Source organism: Streptopelia decaocto, assembly GCF_964273445.1.
Source record: "Streptopelia decaocto genome assembly, chromosome: 3".
Taxonomy (NCBI): domain Eukaryota; kingdom Metazoa; phylum Chordata; class Aves; order Columbiformes; family Columbidae; genus Streptopelia; species Streptopelia decaocto.
In genome coordinates, this window is record NC_138656.1 from 53,391,223 (window position 1) to 53,415,659 (window position 24,437).

The window sequence follows — 24,437 nt, forward strand, 5'->3', positions numbered from 1 at the left end:
GGGGTTTAAAAGGCATTTAGACAAGGTTCTTATGGACATGTTTTACTGCTAGAGTTAGGTTAGGTTATGGGTGGACTGGATGATCCTGAGAGTCTCCTCCAACTGAAATGATTCTATGGTTCTGAGGACACCTATGCAAATTGACTGTTTACTTCCATGCACTACTTTTATAGATGTTCAGTTTTTAAGTATTTACCTGTTGTGAGGAGAAAAACAAACAAACATTTCTGCTGCTGAGAAGTGATCACATTTGCCAGAAATAGGGTGTTTGATTTTAAATATCAAGTTCTGTATGTCCCATAGGTGGCTGGAGATTGGCTGAAGCCTGGGAATGTCTGCTGAAGCTCTTCATGCTGCTGAGTCACTTTTATCATCACTCCCATGGTGGTCAGCAGGAATCCAGGCTCTTTTTTCCAGTGTGTTTTTTTAGTCTGTGACTGCCATTTCCTAAAAGCAGCAAGAACTCAAGTGCATTAGCATCTCCAGATCCTTACATCCTTGTGAAATTTAGCCAACATTTTTTGCACGTTAAATACATGCTGTGAAAGAAGAACTGAGGACAGTGTGGCAGCGCAAACCTTATTTAAAAAAAAAAAGCAGGCTAAAAGCAGGAAGAGCAAACCTACCGCAGCAGCACTACCCCAAACATCCTGGTCTAGCAGAGTTCTGTGGAAGTCTTTTTACGCCCAGACTGAAGGCAGAAACTTTATGATGGGAACAGTGGGCAGCACTCAGTGAGCAGTGCTCAGTCCCTGGCTCCAGCTCTCCTGTTCACCTCTCCCCTGGGACCACGAGCCCCACGCTCTGCTCAGACTCTGCAGGGACTGCACAGGCCCCTGCATGTACCCAGGGGCTCAGAAACCTTCGTCAGGAGGCAGTTATGGAAACCCCAGATTTCTAGTTCCCCGCTTTGAAGCACACAAAAATTAGAGAGATTCAGCAAAAGGCAGCTTCTTAGCCAAATACACTTAATCTTGAACAAACCACAGGAGAGATGCTGCTGGAAAGCACATTCCCATATATTACACAATACCTTCACTATCGTCTCTCAGCTTGGGGCTGAATATTCTAGGCATCTGGCCTGTTGGGTAGGCAGCTGCTTTTGTTCCTCTAGTACCAGCCTTCCATAGAAGCATCTCAATCAGAAGTTCACTTTTGGCACACAGCCCATCCAAATGCACTGGCCAGGCAGAGCTACTGGCTCTGCAGGCACAGCAATCTCCAGCGACTCTTCTTGGCTTGGTCTTTGTCCTGCAGATCACATTCCAATAAGAGGTATCAAGCTATAAAATCTTATTACATATTACAATCAGACACTACAGCAAATATTGCAGAAAAAACACAATCACAAATGAAAAAAATTAAATTTATTAATCAAAGAAGAATGCCTCCAAGATGTCACATTTCATGAAAGGGAAGAAAAGACAAATATTATTACTCATGTCTCCCCTCCCTTCCTAACAATGTGAGATCTCTCTTTAGAGAGAAAGAAGACGACACACATGTTCTTAGAATGTATCATACTGGCTAACACTGTTTAAATGGCGAGGTCTTGTTTATCAGAGCAAGCCAGACATTTAAGAGCCTGTCAGCTTTCACTAGGACCCAGGCCCTGATAACACCACCTGCATTCCTCTATAGATTATGAGTTATTACCTACTTCTGCCACAAAACCTGAAAATTAATCCCACTTCAGTTTTGGCAAGTACAACGCAACTTACAAATTCTGTTATTCTGCTAATTCTACTAGAGACTGTTGTCTTCTTTCTTACCCACCCAACAGAACCTGCCTGACATGAATAGCAGCTGAATCCCCCTGACACTACAGAGGCCAGATGGGCCAAGTATCAACTGAATCTCAGTTTTGAGGGTCATTCTCCAGCAATGCCACAAGGCCAAGTGATCTGTGTGAATAAGTGAGCAAATAGGTGCTACTGATTACGGTGCAGCACTCCCATTGCCCTTGCAGGCAGCAGAGCAGCAATTCAGTGCCTTTAACCACTGCTGCACACTGGAGCCAACAAACAGAGCTGACAGGGCTAAACCAACCAGAATGACTTAATTTTAAAGGAAGGAAAAAGAGTTTTGAGTATTCATATACAAATGGTATCTGCTCACTTCTGGAAGGAGTGTGCACAGCACATTTCTGTCTCCCCAGGTCTTCTCAGTACCATAGCATCTGAAAGTGCTGAAAGATAAACACAGCCTCCTAGTAGACAGGAGGTACGTTCTGCAAACCTCTTCACAGGGGAGAAAGGCAATTCACTTGTTAGTGCATGTTTATGTTTCCAAAAAACTTTAGACAATATTCCTCATCGAAGACTCAAATCATTTCACTAAAGTGTAATACTTTATTGAAACAACCTTTCTGGAATCAAGGCTTACTCTAACAGTCGTACACTGGGCATTTGTAGAATTATAAGGCCAAGCTGCCAACAGAAGGCAACTGTTTTTATCCAGTAACTGCATATCCATGCGACAGAATGATGGAAATGCTGGAAGAAACAGATTTTAACATATTTTAGTTCCCCTCTCTCTTTTTTTTTGTCCTTCATCTGTATTTGGACCTCTCTTTGTCTTTTGATTTCTTAGGACTTCTGCTTCTGCGTGCTTTTTTATCCCAGTCTCTTATTCGGAAGTCTTCTTTGTATTTGTCTCTTTGTTTGCTGTATGTGTAGTCTCTCTCTTGAGATCGGCTGCGACTCCGATGCCTGTCTTTCTTCTCACTCTTCATCCTCTCTCTACAGCGTTCTCCTTCATGTTTTCGATCAGAATCCTGTCAGAGGAATTGGATAGATATGCAGTTACAGACAAACACAAAGACATGGAGAAAACTAGAAAAGAGTCAAGCATGGTTGGTTCCTTAGCTAAGGCTGGTACTACCTGAAATAGATTGACATCCATGATTTGAAAAAGATAACACATTAAAAAATCCCCACTGCAGCTACATGAAGATGATAAGTCCGCAGCTTTTGTCAGCATTTATGGAAAAAAGCATGGCTGCCAAGCATGCTACTACTTGTATTTCCTAAGGAACTTTAGCAAAAAACAGTTATAGCAGGTATTCAACTTGGATAGTATCAAACTCTTCAATAAGCATCACACAAGCTTCAAAGCTAGATTTGGATTTTGACTCCTTATCTAAACAATGGAAGTATTTCCATCATAGGTTTTGGTTCAAGCCCCACAAGCATTCCAGTGCTACAAAGATGCAGAACACTTTTTAAGACCTGCCTGTAATAACCCTTAATGGTCTAAATTCCAGGCTTTGGAAAAATGAACAACACTGTTACAAAGACCAAAACTACACACACATGCACACAAACTATTTCACTTCCTTGAAGCTAGAAGTCCACAAGGAAAGGCAACCTGGGGAATCAGTCAGACAATTAGGTAATTAAAAATTAGTTGCAATTTGCAGGCTGATGGGTATGAGCCATAAAGAAAAATACACAAGGATACACTCATACGCAGACATAATACACCCTAAGGGGTACAAGTCTACCTGATTTAAAATGGCCTAAAAATGAGAGACCAACACTATGTACTACAAGTGGTAATGGTGTCTCAGCACACACACAAAAACTCTTTAAAAAAATGCTGCAAGTTCAGGTAGCCAAAAAATGAGGAATTTTTTAATTTCCCAGGCTTTCTGCATACCATCACCAAGAATGCTGAGTGACTCAGCACATAGAACAGATTTGCTCTGGAGACAAATGGGGTTTATGTAACAAAGGAGGAATTTCGGTCAGTAGAACACCTACTTCACTTGTTGCACCCAGCAGACACTGAGACTCTGCATTAGTAAATGAAGGAAAGATGGCTTAATTACACAGATTGTGAAATGTCACACTAACAAGATCAAGGCACAGCACATTCTAGAACAACTATGTGGAGACTTCAAGACCTGTACAGGCCATAGTATCATGGCAATTTTAAAAGTAAAAAGATAAAGATCACTTAGAAAGTTGAACTCTAAAACTCTAAATAGATTTTCTTAATACACAACATGTGAACTAACGTTTTCAAGCACTGCCACTATTTTGATCTTATTATTCAACTAAGACATACAGCAAAACAAAATACAAAAGGAGTTTCATAATCCTGCAGAAAGATACATATACAACTTGCTATTGAGAAGGTGTTTGGCACTTGTGTTTTGAAGGCATGATCACTTCCAAGTTTAGTATCATTGTATGCTCTAGTAGACAGATACCATTTTATCCATTTTACAGGATTTTAGTAACACCACTATTAGACACAGATCATTACAAACTATGAAAAATGCCTGCATTAAATTATGCAGAATTTATTTCTTCATTTCAGATACAATTTTCATTTTTAAAAATACTTACTTATGAGAGTAGCATTCGCAATTGTATGGCTAAAACCTACACCACATGTACAAACAAGCAAATTTATTTAAAAGAATGGTGAAGAAACACTCTACTTGAAGCAGAATTTTTATGCAGAAAGGCAGTGATCAGGATGGTTTCCAGAGCAAACTCCCAGAGGAAACATCACCTTTAGAATTACGTAGATAACGCTGAAATACTGGAGTTAAAATAAGCAACTCCTGGACCAATACACACATCCATAATCACAGATTTGATATTTTAAAAAAATTTCTGCTGCTGTTGGTTACAGTAATCTCACTGGTGGCCAAATACTTATTCCACATCTTTACTGTCAAACCTCTATTCCAGTACAGATTTTAAAACCTGATTCCATCAAAAAGGAGTGGTGACTCCAGCTATTCATAAGAAGTTTGTCCATCTTCAGAATGATGCACAGCCATACTACTCTTGTACCCAAAAGCCTCAGTCTCCATCTGTTTGAACAAGACAGGTTTCAAGCCCCTTTATGGAAGGACCTGAGTAAACATCAGAAGATGGAAAAAATGGTGGCGGAGTAGAGAGGAACAAGACAAAAAATCCCGGTAAGAAACACGGATGGTGGGCTTGGTGCACTGCTGCTTTCTAGCTAGTTTGTTGCTGAAGTTTCCTTCCAGCACAAAGAGAAACAGGAGGAAAGCAGAACAGCATTTAGCTGACAAATCCACCGAGCCAACACTGGAGACAGGCTACTGGCCCAGGTTAGTGAAGACTCGAAAGTGAAGATAACTAGTCTACGCTGAATGACACAGAGCAGGGCACCTTACTGAAAGGATTAAAAAAGTCATATAAGCATGGAGCCATCTAAGCACAATGATCTTCACAGAAGCATTTAGAGTATAGGTCCACAAGGCAAGTCTGAAAATGCGACAAAAAGGTTGTCACAGTACCTAATATGATCACTGAATAAAGAAAAAAAGGTAGTTATTTAAATTAGTAGAATTAATTGCATCTTAGTTCCTCCCCCAAAAAATCAGTTACCTTTCCACTTAAATAAGACTAACTTTTTAAAACCTTTGGCACAGAAAAAAATTCAATTTTTTAAACACTTACAATTACTACAGTATTTTGAAATCAAATCTTCTATGCCCTATCCAAGTCAGAAACATGTTGTTTTCCCATTGGAAGAAGAAAAAAAGATTCCTACTTAAAAAGAGGCTCTCTTATTGCTGAAGTGCAGACTTCTCAATCCAGGATCACAGCCTCTTGTCAGTCAATGAATAAGTGATGACCACCCCAATTCTTAATCCAGCACTGTGTTGGTGAACACACATGAGGAAAGAAATATAAAAAGGGCGAAAGACTCTGGAAGTTCATGGCTTGCCAAACTACACTTCCAGGTAAATCAGCTAGAAATACCATGAACACAAAAGCAGAACAAATAAGCCACCTCTACATACGTTAAGCACACTAGTTACAGGTTAAAAGGAGCAAACAAATAGAGACAGCCTTTTCAGGAGGGAGATTTTGATTAAACTTTACCATGAATATAAAGAGAACAGTGTCCAATAAGCAATAAGAGCAGGAAATTAAAACCAGAAAAATCAATATCTTTGACAAAACCATACACTACAGAAACATGGAAGTCAGGAAGCCCCTGTGTCTCAGAAATTGGATATGTAACACTCCTCCACTGATCCAGTTATCTTAAAAAAAAAAAAAAAAAATTCCAAGAAACCAAAAAACACAAGGAAAACTGGAAAGGGAACAAAGACATAATATGTATCTCAGGCAGAAGTGTGATCTGTATTCAAAAAAACTCTACCAAATCACATTCACAAACCCACACAGCAGAGCTGCCTCCTGCTCCAGACCCACATCCTGTTACCTGCCAAAAGGAAGCCACAACCCTACCCCTTATACCCTCTGGAATTAAGTGAAACAGCACAGCACTCAAAAATATGCTCTTAGAACAACAACACAGAGGCTGAAGATTCAGGAAAGGGGTGTCAGACTAAGAAAAGGATGAGTCAAAATATACTAAAGAAAAACCAGCAAGAGAACAGACAAACATGTCAACATCATGGAAACTATTCAGAAAATAAACCCCCTTCAGTCATAGCTGGATCTGGCAGCACAAACTGAAGTTTCAGTTGCCAGAACTTCCCATTATAATACTCTGTTCTCTGTTAATCTGTTCCACACTAGCGGCTCAGGGTGGAAGTTTATGTCTGAAGCATGGCTACTGTGATCTTTGGCCCACTAGTTGAAGAAGGTCTGCTGTTCTTTTGTTTTAAAGTTCTTACCTCAAATATATTCTAATATTTCCAAAATAGGGTTAAGGGAAAATGTTCTGTTTGCCTATATTAAAAATGCTACCGTTCATTTTGCATATGCTAAATAGGATTTGTCAACTAAGCTGCTTGCAGATTTCATTTGGAAAGGGCCATGCGCAAGACACTTACTGAATCTCTAAATCAGACTGACTAGATATTTATCAGTATGTACATACTATACAATACACACTAACAAGAATATTAAAATACAGACACAGAGAAAGATTCTTCACATAAATTCATTTTCACAGCTCCAAGGGGCAACTGTGTTGCTTGCCAGCAGCGTAAGCCTTCACCTGTGGTTTTGGACATAAGAAGGGTAAGCTATTTACACTGAAACAGCTGAAGGTGAGCAGCAGAGAGAAAAGCAGAGGCAAAGAAGATGATACCAGAATACAGCAGTAGACTACAGGAACAAATCACAATAGGAGCAGGTGACTAAATCACAAAAAGATACAAAGAAGACATAAGAGTCAAGCACTAGAAATCACTAATTACCAGAGCCTGGAAACAGCACCAAGCTCGCATTTTTGTGCTATGAAATCCACTGCTAATGTGTCTTGCAGTGCACTTGTAACAATTGTACAGAGGTTAACAGTCTACTGCTGCCAGCACTTGTATGACCTGCAGGGGTTGAGACATCTCAAGGATTTTAAAATGTTCTCTGCTGACAATGCAAAACCAGACAGTTTCACACGTATAATTTCGGAACCATCAAGAACAAAGACTACTTCCAGAAATATCTGTTTCAAGAATGTTAAAGTGACAGTGTCAATGAGTCAAAAAGATAAGGGGAAGTCTAAACCAACATTTATTCAGTCCTCTTGTAGGTAGATGCTCCAACAAAGACTTCCATTATTTGCACAGGCCCCTTCCCTCCACCCAAAGGATCCCAGCTGAATTAGGATACAAAGAGTGACAAAAAGACTTGTACCACAAACGAGCAATAGGGCTTACTGGTGGCACTAAAAAAAAAAAATAATTGCTAATGTTAATGAGAACAGTTTTTTTAGTATCACAGCAAGGAGCAATGCAATGGAACAACCAAATCATGTACACACTCTGTACACAGAACTTAAAGCGGCACACAAAACTCATGCCAGGAAAATGGCTTTATTTACTATAAATATTGGGGTTTGGGTTGTGGGGTTTTTTTTTCAGCTTAGCTCAGTTCTTCCTAATGCTCACACTTCAATGTTGGTTAACCCTCCACTTTATCATTTCAGACAGCGCTTCCATGAAACATCAACATCTTGACTATTCCAAGTTCACAGAAACATGAGAATGCTGACCTGACAGGTTGTAGTGGAGCTAAGGAATGACAGAGCTACTGCTTTCTGATGATCTCCTCCACAGTCTGAGTCTTACAGCACCGTATGCTTGCACAATACAGATGCAAGCAAACCTGCATACAGATTTTACCAAAAGGCTTCCAAAACAGTTAAGGAAAACTAAAAAAAGATAATGCAAAAAGACTGTGTGTCTGATTCCATAGGGGAAAAAGCCAACACAGGCTAGCCTGGTAAGAAAATGAGAAATAGTTTGCATTCATGAAATATGATTAACTACTGGTTTATGAGTGGGGATATGTGAACAACAGGTTCAAAGTGCTGAAGATCTCCTACTTTATGACAGGCTACAATGCCTCTTCAGGATGTTTTGGCAAAAAGCCATTCAGATGTGCCAAGCTTCAAAAGTCCACGAAGATTTGGAAAGCCTCTCTCATAATCAGATACTAACATCAGCCTTCTGTACATTTACAACTGCTGTATTTCATGGGACTTTGCACACCATATCCTCAGTCCAACATCAGACTTCTTTTTCCTGGCTTCTCTTATTAGAACAAGAAATGGGTATCAAGTTAATGCACAAAGAGGTTAGTACCTTAGATTTTTTGGTCCTCTTGTCATCCTCCTCATCTTCAGAGTGGTAGTGCTTTTTCTTCTTCTGTTTTTTAGCCAAGTGTGATTGACTTGTTTGAGACTCTTCTATATCCTCGTCCAGCACAAGGTCATACTTGGTACTGATAGTGTTGGTTAAGGACAGACCTGTTACTTAATAAATAGCAGAACATAAAAGCTCAGAAAGCAAACAAGAAACAGACCCATGTTTATCAGACCAGGGTTTACCAAGACTTAGTATATATTTCAATTAGAACAGGACCATACACATTGAAAAAACTCCGTGTGCTAAACTGACTGAATTCTGTGCTGTTAAACAGTACAGCCAGGTCCCAATTCTCCTTTCTTTTCTGCCTGTGGACAGCTGAACAAGCTGTGGTCTTCTCTCATGCTCACCACGGGCAAAGTAGAATCATAGAGTATGATTTAGTTACTAATATGGTCTCATTCTGGATGCAGCAGGTCCCTTGTGAAACTACTTACAACTCTGTTACGCCACATGTCATTCCAGGGCTCTGGGCTGGGAACATTAATTACTTGCACACAACATGGAAGTGAAACAGCACATTCTGATTTGACTAAGTTCATCGAAGTCATCAAATGAAACATGAAAAATGCGTAATTCCATCTCAAACAACAAATGGTTGTATGAAGCAGCAGCGAAACACCGACTTGGCAAGCTTTAAGAAGTCTTTTCCAAGCTGTTTTCATAAACTGTACTTAGAGCAAAAAAATCCTTTGAACAGAAAAGGATACTCCTGCTTTGGTTTTACCTTCTCTTTCAGAGCAAGTTTTGAAGATTTGTCACGTTCCTTTTCATAGTCTTTGAAATCGTCCTTGGTATACCGCCCACCTGTCCACAGAAAAATATATTCAATTCACTCAACTGAAAACAAACAAACAAACAAGATCCACACCTATGACTAAGCTCTGCTTATGAATTTAAGGGCTCTCTGTAACCATAGGGAGATTCATAGCAGGATACAGTTCCAGAAACAACACTGACATCTGGGTAAGAGTAGAAGGGAGCAGGACAAGTTGTGATCTTTTGTCCTTCTCTTGCTTGCAAATGCCATTAACCAACATATGGCTTTCTCCTCACTCATGTCCAGTGGAGACAATGCATGAACAGCACCACAAAGCAGGACTTAGCAACTAGTCCAACTGTGATTACAGGTTCTATGTCACACTACTTACAATTCTGTTACCTTTAATGTCTACAGACTATTCTCATTATTAAATGACTTTTTATTCTGGGCTGCGCAAAGAGAAACCTGAGCCAGCTACAGCTTTGGAACTCAAATGGGAAACTATCAAAAAAATTGATATGTCTTGATTAAAGAGGGGCATGACAAATTTTATTTTCCAACTACTCACTTGACAGCTCCAGCTCACAGATTAATAAACTATTCTACAGCGATGTGCTGCCACCTCATGGTCATACTTAAAATGCCAATATTAACTGGCTGGGTCAGAAGTGGCTACTCAGGATGGAAGGACATTTTTAAGTACCATATAACTACAACAAGATGACAATACAGTTAGCTTTCCAATATTTAGTACAATTTAGACTTAAATTATCCAGATAAAGAGAAGTCTTCCATGTAGTCACTTAGAACAGGATGAACTGCAGAGTATGGTATAGATTACAAAGTCATCTCAGCTCTGTGCAGGACAAGTTCTAGTACCTCAGTGTCCACAACTAGGCCTCAGTGCAAACAGTTGAGTGCTGACTGCATTTTTAGGCAGAGACACAAGAACGTCACCACTGCAATGCAGTCACCTCTCCAATTCCAGTTTTCCTCACATCCTCAACAACTAAATAACCACTGTATCCAGCCCTCCTGCCATCTTTTAGCTCCCCAAACATCCTCGAACATCTGGAATTGGGTTTTACAAAATACAGTCTGCTATGCAATATGCCTGACCCACAGGAGGTGAAGAGGGGAAATCCCTGGCCTGAATACTGACTACTTCTTGTATACAACCAAATGTCACACAGCGAATAAGGAAACTAGAAAGTAACAATGTACTGGGTATTATTTTCTTAATAAGTAATATCAAAAAAACACCTCTTTTAGAACTTGAAAGGAACAAATACTTTATTGGTAAAAATACATCTGATAAAAAGGCAATCCATGGTAATGTAACATTAATACAACAGTAATAGTAAACTGTTCTACTCTTTCATATGGAACAAGTGAAGAGCTAGCAACTGTGTTGCTCTATTTATTACAGTACCAGGAAAACTTATATTCCTGAAGATGAGAAGATTTAAACTCGTAACAATTGCTTCTCTTTATATAATACTTAAAGTCTAGAAGTTAAGACTCACTAAATTATGAGAGCCAAAGAATCACAAGTGTACCTACCTTTTCCTCTCCACTTAATCTTTGCAACAGACTGGCTAAAATCCACATGTATCCTTCTGTCATCTATCAGCACATTGTCCATTTTGAAGTAGGCTTTCTCACAGTCTTCCTCCTGATATTAATGTTTTCAGAAAATTTTGAGTCATGATTATTTCATAGAAATATTCACTGAAGAGCTCAAACACAAATTCAGCTGCTTAATGTCATACATTTTTTTCTAAAATTGCATACAGCACAGTTCTTGCATTGTGCCATTTCAAAATAAAGTTATGCTTTGTCCAAATGAAAACACTTCAAATTCCATTTCTTCAGTTCATTTCACTATTTTAAAAATTTGACAATCCAGCTACGTGTTTGGCACATGTAAAACATCCAGAAAAATAAGGAAAAAAAGGACAGCTAATAAGTCTCCATTTTAAGTACATAACTAGGCTAAAGAAAAGTGTTTTCCAGTCTTCCTCACAGACTAGAGAGATTAGCAAACAAGAAACTATGCACCATCAAGAGAACTTTTACTATCAATCTCAATCAATCTCACAGTAAGAGCACCACAGTGCTAAAGCAAGCATCATTTACAAGCCCAATACAGGACACTATCTACCTTCTCTCAGACTCCCTCCTCTCTTTCATGCCTATTTTTTTCTCCTAGCACTCGCTTCGTTAACTCTTCAAAGTCCTAAAGTGCTCTGGGAAAAAATGGCATCCATTTCTCCTCCTACTGGTTTCAAGACAAACTAAGAAAAATGTATGTGTATTGCTTGGTTGAACAGAGAAAGATTTAAATGTTTGTCTTGATTAGGACCTACAACTTCTATAACTCAGTCAGTAAGAGAACAATATTAGCTACCCCACACTTGAAGATTTCACTGTTTTTCCTTAATGGAAGCAGACCAAAAATGAACATTTACAAGCAGACTCTATACAGTATACCAAAATAACATACCTTTTCAAACTCAATGAAAGCATAACAAAGAGATTCACCAGTCTTCCAGTCTCTAATCACTTCACAGCTGAAAAATTTATATGAAATTAAAATGTCAATGCTGCTGAAGCAAAAAACATAGGATAGGGAAGCACTGCTTCAAAGGGAGAATAACAGCTAAAAAAAAACCACAAACAAACAAACAAACAAAACAACCCCCACCACAACAAAAACACCTTGAAGGTATAACACTTGATTCTGAGACCTCTACTGATGTGAAGGTGTCTACACAGAAAAAAACGCACATAGCGTTACTTGAATAATTATTACAGTTAATTTGCAAGTGGTTAATACAAAGTGTATAACAAGAGATCTGTTTTCCAACATTATTTGTTATTGATTTTTTTGCATTTCACTAAAGAAAGACAAGAAATATCACATTCTGTTTTCTCAGTCATTTTAAAGAAAGTTTAAACAGACACCATGTGAAAAACTTTCTCTTCTTGACAACCACCTCTTTAGCAACCATCTTCTTATCAGACAGTTCACTGGGCAAAAATAAGAAGCCTAAGTATTGAATCAGTAGATGCAAAATGGGAACAATACAGTAATACATCAGTATTATCAAACTCTTATATGACATGAGAATTCTGACTACAGGATGTTGAAGGAGGTCAGACAGGCAACAAGGGCAGGAAATGTAGTATTAAGGTGAGATTTAATACGGTGAAACTTCCCCCTTGTGTATTGAAGAAGTGACAAATCAGGATTAGGGGACATGATCCAAAAGATGACCAAGCCAGGAAAAGAGAGAGAAAACAAGGCTATGCAGAGAAGCTATATAAATTCTTTGCAGTAGCCATCAATGAGAAAGAAGGTAAGAACCTTGTGCCTGAACCTTTCTTTGTGGATTATTCAGAGAATCTATCTGAAAGTGGAAGCACTGCAGAAGAGGTGCTGAACAAACTGATGGAGGAAAAAAAAAAAAAGTATAAGAAACCCCTAGGACATCCAGAAATCATGTTGGAGTTGTAAGAGTGGCAAACAATGCCAATTTTGCTCACACACAGAAAGTCTAGTGAAGGAGCTGGAAGCCTGCCGGCCCATATACCAGTACTATACAAGCTGGTAGCAACTAAACGCAGAACAGAGTCAGCGTGCATCTGAATAAACAGGACCTATTCACAACCATCTGAATAAATCAGTTAAGTCCTCTGAAAGAGTCAATATGCTTATGTGGGATGATATTCTACTTGATCCAGTTTTTCAAAATTCCTCTGGAAATTCTAATAAACTCCTGCACCAAAGGCTTTTGGGGAAACTAAGCAGCAATGGCATAAGAAACATCTTTGCATTGACAAACATGTGAAAGACGAGGTAAGAGTAAACACTCATTTCTCACTGAGAACATAAAGAGGTCATCAGGAGAGTCCACTGTTGATACTAAGCTGTTAAAGGTGGCAAAAATAAAGATGGAAAAAATTGCAGACAAGTTCTTAGGAGACCGTCTGAACAACAAGATAGTAAATGACATTCAACATAGATAAATGCAACAAGATGAGCATGGGGGAAGAATGCTAATTGTGCACAGTAAAACAACAACAACAACCACCACCACCATACACACACAAAGAAAAAGAAAAAAACTTCAATGTTAACTAGAAAAGGAGTTGAGAGCCACTATGCCACTCTAAATATGTAATTTCTGAACCAAGTTCAGTTTCAAAGGTTTTCTTTTCTATTTTACAATAATTACCTTTTAATGGGACCAAATCGTGAAAATATTATCTCCAGGTCTTCGTCTGTGGTCACAGGATTCAGTTTACAAACAAACAGTACATTTTCTGGTGGCTTGATATCTGCATCTGGTAAGTCCCCCACCTGTGGCATATGGAAAGATACTTTCATCCCTTTTGCCTAAAGCTCTATACATTTTATTGCCACAAGCACACTGGCAACAGATCTTCTGAATTATCTCAGACACATTCCTATCACAAAATCAAAAATTATTAAACGTTTTTCCTACTCAATGTCATAAAAAAGTGTTTTCCATAGCACCTAAAAATGATTATCTATTTGCAATTCCACCACTGGGACTTCATGGAAGTCACAAATATCTACCTTGCCTTCCCTGTTCATAACATAACAAACACGCGGTCCTAAAAGGTGAAAGCGTACTTTTAGAGCCACTCTGTTATAAAAACAAAAATGGACTGGATCCATTCCCTAGTCTCTGTCTGCACCTAAGATAAACTTGCCTTTTCTTGAAATCTGGCAACAGCTTAAATTTCAGATAGCTTGATAAGACTGAGCAGTTGCAATTATACAACTTCGTTCAGATAGAAGGGAGAAAGCATTCATGCTTACTTATAAGTAAGGCTTGTTTACAGCACAAACAACCTTCATGTTTGCAACCTTTGATCAAAATTCCCATTTTGGACACAGCAAATTAAATTACAAGGGAAAATGCAAATACACATACCTCCTCTTATTGAAATGTAGCACTTACTTTTAAAACCTGATCGAAAGACTAGTGATATTTTAAACAACTTATCTCTGTCTTCCAATTAATACGGTAACAAGAAGGTAATGCGCATCAGATAACAGAAAGGAAGAAAATAACACAAGTAAGAAGCAAATTCCACAAAAAGAACACAAAAAGAGTTTAACCAGAAGACACTCTCCGAGAAATTTACTGTTTTGAGAAAAGAACAACGGAACTAATAGTTGGGGTTTTTCGAATCAGTGTAACTAGCAGTACACTTAGTTCTTCATCTCTTCACCTTAAGTAACATAGCTCCCCCATTGCATACTACTCAGCAATACTCACTGAAAATTACTGCACTGGCCCACATACTCCACTTGCCTTTTTTAGCTAACCTTATCTGGAAAACAGGTCATTAGCCCCACTGCTGCTGCAAAACAAGAGCCCACACCTGCAGATCTTCTGCAACACTGTGGCCACATCTGGAATGACCTTGGTATTAGTCCACTGCAATCTATTCACCATCAATTTGAATTTGCTAGTTGTTCAACAGTGTCTGTGCTTTTTTGCTTGTTTTCTTTAAAAAAAAGTAAGACTTCAAAGCCTTTTCACAATTTTTGTTACTATACAGAGTTTACAACTGTCAGTTACTAAACATTGTATTTAAGAAAGAAGAACATAAAGTTAAGCAGTGTTAAATTTAACTAATCCCACAGATGGAAAACATCCATTACATACATTAATAAAACAATCTCAGTGCCAATACAGGTACTGGGAAGAGATTATCTCAAATTAGCTCAGCTCTCTCCTGCATGTGCTAAACCTTTTCCAGGATTAAAGACATTTAGCAGCATACTGTGTATGATACGTTTTTTAGTTGGATGCATTTCCAGCAAGTTTTGATGAAGTCTACACTGGTTCATTTTTAATCCTGGCTTTAAAAATGAAGTATCACTGGTTTTATCCGAAAACCATCTCCAGTGCTCATACTCAGCCTCCTTCATTCTACCACAGACATTTAATAGCAGAGATTCTGGCCATGACATCATAATCAGATAAGCAATTTCAAGATAAACAGTAGAGATCCTCCTAGACTTAATATAACATGCACACACATAGGAACAACACCTAAAAGGTAAATACAGAAAGATGTTCACCATTTCCAGGAGAATGGCACGAGTTTTTGCTTCTTTTTCTGCCTGAACTTCTTCTATTTCATCTGCAGTCCGTCCCTTCATGTCATCAATTTCTTCATCTGCTCCTATTCTGCCACTCTGAGGAATTAAAGAAAAAGCTATTTATTACCAAGCCATGGCCAAAAATTCTTTATCACTTTCCAACTGTTGCTTCGATTACCTCCCCCCTCACTCCCAAAGACATGAAAAATGCTTAAGCACTGTATCTCTGCAGAACTGGGCTTTAATTCTGTTCTTCCCACTTAGATTAAAAAAGAGAAGATGTTATCCTCATGTGTTTCAGGCACTATGAACTATGTATGAATTTTCAGACCCAATTTGAATCATATTCAGCTAGACAGTCTGAGTTCTTTTATACTCCCATCTCATACTCAACATCTCACCACAAGCATTAACTCATTTCTAATCTACCAGAAATGAAGATAAGGAACAGTGCCAATACCTGTGGTTGTCTAATAAGACTCAAGTATTAAATACAGTATATCACAACAAGAATTTTATTTTTATACATCTACACCTAGGTAGGATTTGAGGTTTAATTTTCCTCCTCATCAGCATCTCTAGAATGCTGCCCTTCTTACAGACATTTCTACACCAAAAGGTGTATCTTCAGACAGGCTGGGGGGAAGAAAACTAAGTATAAGCTTTCAAATCTGCATGACATTGGCAGTGAGCTATTAAACTGCTTATACCATTTAATATATCTGAAGGTATGTCAGAGACCAAACACAGTGCAGGCAAGCCTAATTCCAATCTTGCAATTATATCTATTAAGCTTAAAAATAACCAATATTCCTTGGAGCAAATTTATTCATTGCTTGAAACAACTGTTTCTACACAAGGAGATCATCTCACATAGCAACCTTCATAACTGCATGCTATGAGTATGTTATGAATAATTACCATTACATTTTTATCTTCTGTCTGAACAAATACACCACAACAGTATGCATGCTTGCAGATGTAACTCAATAACCAAGATTACTTTTACTGAAACACAGACTATTCCACATTTAAAAGGGAAACAGCAATAGACACTTTTAATATTAATAAATATTAGTTATATTTTTGTCTTCCACCAGAGAATACAAAAAACTAGTAATGCCAAAGGTGAATACTCTGAATGTTCTGCTTATCTACACTGTAATTAGAAATCTAAACTAGGACTTTCAAACTTAACTCCACCATAGTCACAGGAGAGAGCACCCAAGTCACCTTTTTATTCTTTTCTTGACAGATTAAGCAGCTGTATTTGACTAAACACAGCGATAGCCCCCAATAACAGACAAGCATTTCATATATCGGAATTCAAACTGGCGCGGTACAGCAGCATCTCTTATCCTCCTGTACTAAAAATAGTGCACTCTGATGTGACAGACAAGTCTTAAAGACAAAATTCTTATTTTGATCAAGTTCGTGCTGGCCACTAATAGGGACAAATTTATTCAATTATTTCTTCCAACTTTTCCCCAAGAAGCTACTACCATTCTATAAATTATAAGAATCACATCAAGGTATTAACAGAAATAAATAAACAAAGGGAAAAAAAAAAAGAGGTCTGAATTCAAACAAAATTTATAAAATTAAGCACTCACATCTAGCTGTTCCTTGGTAGGTTCTGGTGAGCGATCGGGAACAGATAAGCCAGGTGGATCTTCAAATGGATCATCTAAAATTACTGTATGATTTATCCTTACAGAAAACAAAATCAAGATCAGCAGCCACATGCAAATAAAACTCTTTACCCGAGTAACAGGAAACCAGCCCCGCTGATCCTCAGTTACATCCCCAACAGCCAAACATACCGTATGCTTGTAAATACTAGCACTGATGCTTGCATAAAGGCAACATAGCTGCACATTTTCTTACACAATTGTTTATTTTAGTAGCTATTTATTTTAGCAATAACAGTGGAATAGAAGAGTATTTAAGATACCATGTATAGGTCACCTGATATCGCTATGCTAATCTTGTTTCTAAAAAAGAATAATTGATTGTTTATATTCCTCAAAAAGGAAAGTTAAAAGCAGTCACACCTGATATCTTGATACGGGATAAAATCCTTATCTACAAAGGTTTCATTAATTGTCTTCAATACATCCATGCCTTCTGTCACTTCTCCAAATACTGTATGCACACCATCAAGGTAATCCAGGTTTTCCCCTGTAGTAATAAGAAACTAAAAAAAGAATATACAACACTAGTAACAGTAAACAGAAAAATTCAGGGCTTGAGTTCTACCTTAGCAGAAGCACAACTCTCAGTGAAATCAGTGGGGAAAAAAAAAACTCTTCCTAACTTCTGTGGGAGAAGGTTAGTCTTCTTCCATGAGCCCTGAGAACACGGTGAGCCAACTGACAGCTCGCAGCCTCTACCCAAAGAAGAGAGACTCTCACGCAAGTCTCCCCGCACACAAGCTTGCACCACTGGTTCACTGGATCTTCCTGTGAATTGGTTTGACTCAGTAATCTGGCAGAAAAGACTGGCCAAGGAAGAGCCGACAAGTTATCTGCCAGGTAGGTTTGTGGAGCAAGATCAGCAAAGGTTGTGGCAGGCAGGGCCAGGACAGAAAGTTTAAGAGTACCCTTCCCAGCAGCAGTGAGCTGAGCTCAAATCACCTGTTCATCAAACTGCACTCAGCAGGTGCATTTTCACAATTCTGGCAAAAGCTTCCATAGTTCTACCTTCCCTTCCCTCAAAAAACCTTTTCTCCCAAAACCCAGGATGCAGGAGCATCGAGAGAACTAGAACACAGTAGCATTGAGTTAGATCAGCTTGACCCAGCACTGAAACGCATCTTAACACAAATCAGGTGATTTGCTTTAGGACAGAACTGAAGCTACCAAAATTGATACCAACTGAACACTTGCTAACAAAGACCAAGAACACTTGGTAATGAACAAAGGAGGAAGAAGCAGATATGCACAAATAACAAAACACAACCATTATATCCACCCTTTACAATCTGCCTGGTAACATCTCACTCCTCTACAACACAGTTAAGACTGGTTAGTATTTGGTATAGGTTACACTAAGCTACATTGTATCTGTAAGCCAACTCCACATAATTCCTTACTAGAATTTTTTTTTCCAAGGCAGAAGCTACAATAACGTTCCTGGGAACCGCATTAATTCCCATATGCCTGTGTATATGCTAAAAGGCTGTATTCTCAAATGTAAGTATAAGCACCATCATTTCTTCCTAAACTTCCCACCCAAACAAACAAATTTATACATACAATGCAAGGAAGCAGTAAAATTAACTCCATACATTACAAACTCTAGCCAGAATAAAACCTTAGTTTATATTGCTCTTCCATTATTAAAAAACCCTCTTTCTAAAATCAAAACATGGATATTACAAACGAGGCATTTTAATATATAAAAGTGACAATGCATCTAAAACAATAATTTAGAAATAATATCATTCTATGAGACTAGAGCTTTAACTATACCTACAGCAAAAACTTTGTGTATGGCAACAGGGAACAGCAGGGAACACCACCACTTTCAAAAATTCTTTTATAACAGCACTGGGATAAAACAGCAAACTTACACTGTATTATTAGTTCACACTTTTACATAACCATACAGAGGACACTGTGTTATGATTTCAGTTTTGAAACTAACATGAAGTTATAACCAGAAAGTTTTAAGATTATTTTAAAATCCAGTTTCCTTACTTTTCACTTCCATTTAACTACCATTCTATAAATTATCAAAATCACATCAAGGTATTAACAGAAATAAATAAACAAAGGGAAAAAAAAAGAGGTCTGAATTCAAACAAATAAAATTTATAAAATTAATCTAGGACAGGATTTGAATCTGAGCATTTTCATCCTTCTTGTCTGTAATCATATACCCAGTGGCACCTGGGACACTAGGCAAAATACTATTTTTACCTATGGCTGTTTTTTTACATGCCTTTTAACCATATTACAAGATGATGCTATTGAGATTATGCTGTCATTGTTGTGCCTTTTTGTAAATTCGAGGAATTTTCATTTAGTTATTTAGATGTGTACCAAGGCTTTCCAACACTTTATGCTGACCTGTGATCCATGCTGATCGTTGCCATTGTTCACCATTGACACGGTTCCCTTTTTCTTGTGCTTAATTCTTGGTACTTTTTCTGCCTCAAAAAATCTAGCTTGATCACCATACAGTTGACTGAAAATATATATAACAAATATGTTACAAGGCAAAGGAATTTTTAAAAGTGAGATAAAAGAATGCTGTGAAACAGTAAATAAAACATCTTAAAGAATTTTACATTGGCATTCACATAAAAGCAGAATTGACATTGCATCCATGCACATTTTTATGGACCCGTACACTTACATAATTCACTTTATATTACAGGCAACAACAGATTTTTCTTTGAGGCACCTCATAGTGGCTTTTTTTTGGGGGGGTGAAAGGGGTGGTATTTATGTTTTTAAACGTAGCATATAACATTTTTCTAAGGCATGAACCGAATGCATATTTTGATAAATAGGTTCCATAAAAAGAAGTTAATTCACACAATAAAAACAATCATTTATGTGACAACTTTCTCCTCCAAGATATATGAAAAGCCACTAAAACTATGTGTAGACTTAGTTCATCTCATAGACAGGACTGCATACAGTAATTTGAGATATACGGGGTACAGCAAATTGTTACATTATTTTTAATTTTCCAAGCCTAACCCTGACATCACTCCTTTTGTCTCACTCCATAACTGACAGAGGCATAGTCAATACACACATTTTCCCAAATGTAGTAACACTTTGCTGAGCAGGTGTGTAAGCCTCTATGAAGAGAGGATTCAAATTAAACTTTGCCTGCACCAGCTTCCTGGGTAGCAAGAACAGAAATTCCAATTTCACGGACATCAGCGGTAATGAAGACATAGAAAAGACAAACTGTCACAGATAAACTGTGCTAGTAGTGCAACAGAACTGGCCACTGTCTCAGCACACTGTACCTCCCTATCTGACACACCAAAGAGCCTCAGAAGACCAGTCCTTACAAAAGAGCAGAATATCCCACATGCAGAGAGAGCTCAGACTGGCAAGTTTACCTATCTAGACTTGCATCTGCTTAGCACAATTACACTGCTTCCACGATCACCAGAGTGGTGATCCATGTAATCCGGGTTTTTAAGGTTTTGTATTTAAGAGGCTCTGACAGACCAGACTTATAAAAGTTGATATTGGTCTAGCAACTCTGCCTCTGCTCAAACTGCTTGATCTCTCTATACTGTGTTCTGCAGCACTCCAGGTTCAGTTCTGCTCTGCAATTTTCATTCTACTTTTAGTAACAATTTCAAGGGCATCATATAGAACATATGCACTTTGCTAACTTCCATCCTAGCTCTCTGAATGATTTCTTCAACTTTTATGTGCATGACCACTGAAAACATCTTAAACAAGGAAGAAGTTATTTCCTCATACACATTCAACATGACTAAAATGAACTCAAATTTTCAGAGCAATAGGATTATTTTCTTACAGACAGAGGAAATCAAGTATAGCCTCTCTATTCCCCTCCTGCTCAGTTAAATACATTTTGTTACAGAAATAAAAAGTAGTAACAAACTGCTAATGATTCTGCCTTCTACAGAGCACTTAGTTATAATACTTCTCCTAGAAAACCAAACCTATAGTTATTTGCTAACTTTTAAATAAACTGAAATTTATGTACAACTTGTTAGTTGCAACTTCACTTCTAAGGTCAGAGATAGAACACTGTCCATAAAAAAATATAAATGGCCAAAGGCAGAGTAGAAATTAAAAAGACAACCAGAGAGGCTTACGTATCAACATTCTTACCTTCCTCCAGCAATTTTACCCCAAGAGGTAGCTGAAGACAATCTAACTGGAACCCCTATTCTCCTACACAACTTCTCTGTCGATTAAGTAACACAAAAGTTTTACTTACCAAAATATTGATTCCCCTCCACGGCCAGTTCCCATGGGGTCACCGGTTTGGATAATAAAATCCCTCTGTCACAAAGCAGAATACATAAGATATTGCTTTCATGTTTGTGAACTTCAACCATAAAAAAAAAAAAAAAAAAAAAATTGAGAATACTCACCTGGACATTATGAATAAGACAATAGTTGTAGTACTTGACTTTGCAGAGCTTCAGAAAATTCAGACAAGCTGTAAGAAATTATATCAACATTTACTAATGAAAATCCCAGATATAATAAGTACAAATGTAACATATATTCAAGGTGTGAAAAAGTGTGTTCAGAGCAGACTGTGTTAAGATACAACCTATAAATACTGTGAGAAATGCTCTAAGGAGAAGTAACACAGGTAACACCTGCCTCCCTCCAGCCTACCTCTAGTGATGCAGAGAGCCCTAACTATAGCTACCTATACAGAAATGTGCATTTTTTTCTCCACAATATTCTTCCAAACACTTAAGAAACAATATCACAGTTGCCTTTCCATTTAGAATATATTACATTGCCTCAGTTTTCTGAATAACCGTGCATTGCACATATAATAAACGCATAATAGAAAAAACAAACGAACAAAAAACACACACACACACACACACAAAAACAAAACAAAAACCAAACCCAAACAACTTCTCAACAGCACGTGATGCTTGTAAGTCCCTCAAACACATATCTACGAGCAGCCCGCGGGGACTGCTGACGGCCACGGAGACCCTGGCACCCACTGGGATCTAATCCCGGGACTGAGACCCGACGTGAGCACGGCTGGGAGAAGCTGCCCTAACTGACACCGCTTCCCGAGGAGGCCGCGCCGGCAGCGAAGCCTCGAACTGCGACACCCGAGCGAAGGGCCGGGCCCGCTCCCAGGGGCGGGGGCGCCGCCGGGCAGCGCTCGGGGCCGCCCAATGGCCCCTTTCCCGAGCGGCGGGAAACCTCGGGAACCTTCGCAACCCCAAGAGCCGCAGGGAAGCGACCGGCGCGTCCCCCCCACCGCAGCGCCACAGCGGCCGCCATGAGCAAGGCCGCGTGGTTAAAACCCGGCACTTCCTGACCGCGTCAGGCGCCATCCGGGCGCGGAGGGCGGACGCGATCACCAGCCCTCCCGGCGTTTTATTCAGGGTTTCCACCTCGGCTTCCCCGGCCCCGTCCCGCCGCGCTCCTACCGCGGGGTCGCTCCTCCGTGTACAGGTCGATCACCAGGTCGCCCAACGTGGTCTCCAGCAGCACGGCCATGGCCGCCACCCGCCTCCCCACGGCGGCGCGGCCCGTCGGCGCTCAGCGCCCTCTGGCGGCGCGGAGGAGTTTGGCGCGGAGGCAGCGCGGCCCTGCCGCTCGCCGTCAGGCCCCGGGCGGTGGGGAGGGCGGGCACCATGGGCGCGCAGGGAGAGCTCCGCGCTGGAAGCTTTTCACATCCTCGGGATCAAACAAGCCAACTGTCGCGCCCGGTTCCTCTGGTTCTCGCAAGCCCAGGGGCTACGGGAAAATATGGTGCGGCTGCGCCCCGACGCCTCTTCCCCGCGGCGGCGACAGGGCGGGAGGCAGCCGGGGTAGAGGACCCAGGAGCCCTTCCTGAAGGGGATAGCAGAAAATGGAGACACCCCCAGGAGCAAACTCTTCCGGCAAAGCGGGCGTCTTGAGGCTGATCATTCAGCTCTTGAGCGTGGTGCTCACTGAGGGCGGTGCGTGCTTATGCTACATAGTCAAATAAAACCCCTTTTACCTCACAGTTATTATTTAGAGGGCTATGAAGTTATTAGCAGTCCCAGTATTTGCCTGGAGCCTATGATACTGGGGGCAACACTGAAAACACAGACCAGCAAATCGAAATTTACTCCCTTCCAACTCATGCCATAGCATGGTGGTTCTCGGTCTCACGTGTTTCAGCGGTACTAATGCAAAGGCAAAGCAAGAGGTGCTGCTCCCCTGCGCAGAGCTGCTATTACGGGCTGCACTGTCTTCACCTCTTTCCGGATCACACTCTGGCACTCACTGCACAATGAGTTGATTCAAGTCGCTAATCTGATGGGAAACAATTTATTGTTTTATTGCTGAATTTGTTTTCTGCCAGTTTAGTGACCCAAACTGACCCGCTGCACAGTAAAAGGGAATCAGCAAAGGGGAGGTGGGGGGGGCAGGAGTGCATAGCAGACAGTACAAAGAAGTGCACGTAGGTTGTTAAGAGCAGGATCTCCTCTTTAAGAAGCAGCAAGAGTAGTATCATACATAGGATACATAAGGATACATAACAGCATCCTTATAAAGAGCCAGGAAGGGTATTTACCCACTTTTCACCACTATCCTGCTGCGTGATGGTCCTGGAGACATAGTGGTCTGGTCCCGGGACCAAGATCTGCACTGCAGGGAGTTGATTTCTGCCTCCACAGTGTGCTAGTCTTCAAAACTGTTTATGCTATCATCAAGCATTTTGCAGGGTTGTATTGTTTTTGTGTGCTTATTCCCAGTCTCTACATCAATCCTGAATTGATTCAAGGCTGGTTTTAAGCCATCCTGAATGGCAGTTATTGATAGAAGAAAGCACTATAGTACACATTAGACTTATTACTTTGAAACTTTAAAAGGGATGTAAGCAGTACATCAGTTTTATGCAAGCCTATGCTGACTGAAGTTTAACTATTTACTTGCTAGTTAAAGAACTCATACCTTGCACTTCAGTGAGAGAGCAACCCACCTACTTAGGCCAGACTTTTATAACTTATTTTAGTCATAAAATAAATTAAATAATAATTTCCTTATTCTTTACACTGGCTTTTGTCTTCTAATAACCCATGGCTATAAAGAAGGTTCAAAGAAAACATGGCTTTTCATGATCACTTTAAAAAGACAGAAACCTTACTTGCAATTTAAATATAAACCCACTGAAATACAGCACTTCTGGCACACTCAGCAGCTCGAGTGGTAGTCAGTCTCAGT

The 24,437-nt window shown here is 39.5% G+C and overlaps 1 protein-coding gene across 2 annotated transcripts; it reads right to left on the reverse strand.

Moving 5' to 3' along the window:
• Positions 1-1,352: 1,352 nt before the first annotated feature.
• PPIL4 (peptidylprolyl isomerase like 4) lies at positions 1,353-22,814 on the reverse strand. 2 transcript variants are annotated; one of them, XM_082049105.1, is made up of 13 exons: positions 22,670-22,814; positions 21,632-21,699; positions 21,475-21,539; positions 19,602-19,719; positions 17,583-17,725; positions 17,142-17,238; positions 15,508-15,624; positions 13,622-13,746; positions 11,887-11,953; positions 10,944-11,055; positions 9,328-9,424; positions 8,555-8,693; positions 1,353-2,776 (listed from the first exon to the last, which is right to left on the reverse strand). In XM_082049105.1, exons 1-13 carry the CDS (start codon positions 22,737-22,739, stop codon positions 2,552-2,554), a joined length of 1,443 nt encoding a protein of 480 aa, XP_081905231.1. In that variant the 5' UTR covers positions 22,740-22,814; the 3' UTR covers positions 1,353-2,551. The 2 variants fall into 2 exon arrangements, with proteins under 2 accessions (XP_081905231.1, XP_081905232.1); XM_082049106.1 differs by lacking the exon at positions 22,670-22,814 and adding an exon at positions 22,128-22,480.
• Positions 22,815-24,437: the final 1,623 nt, after the last annotated feature.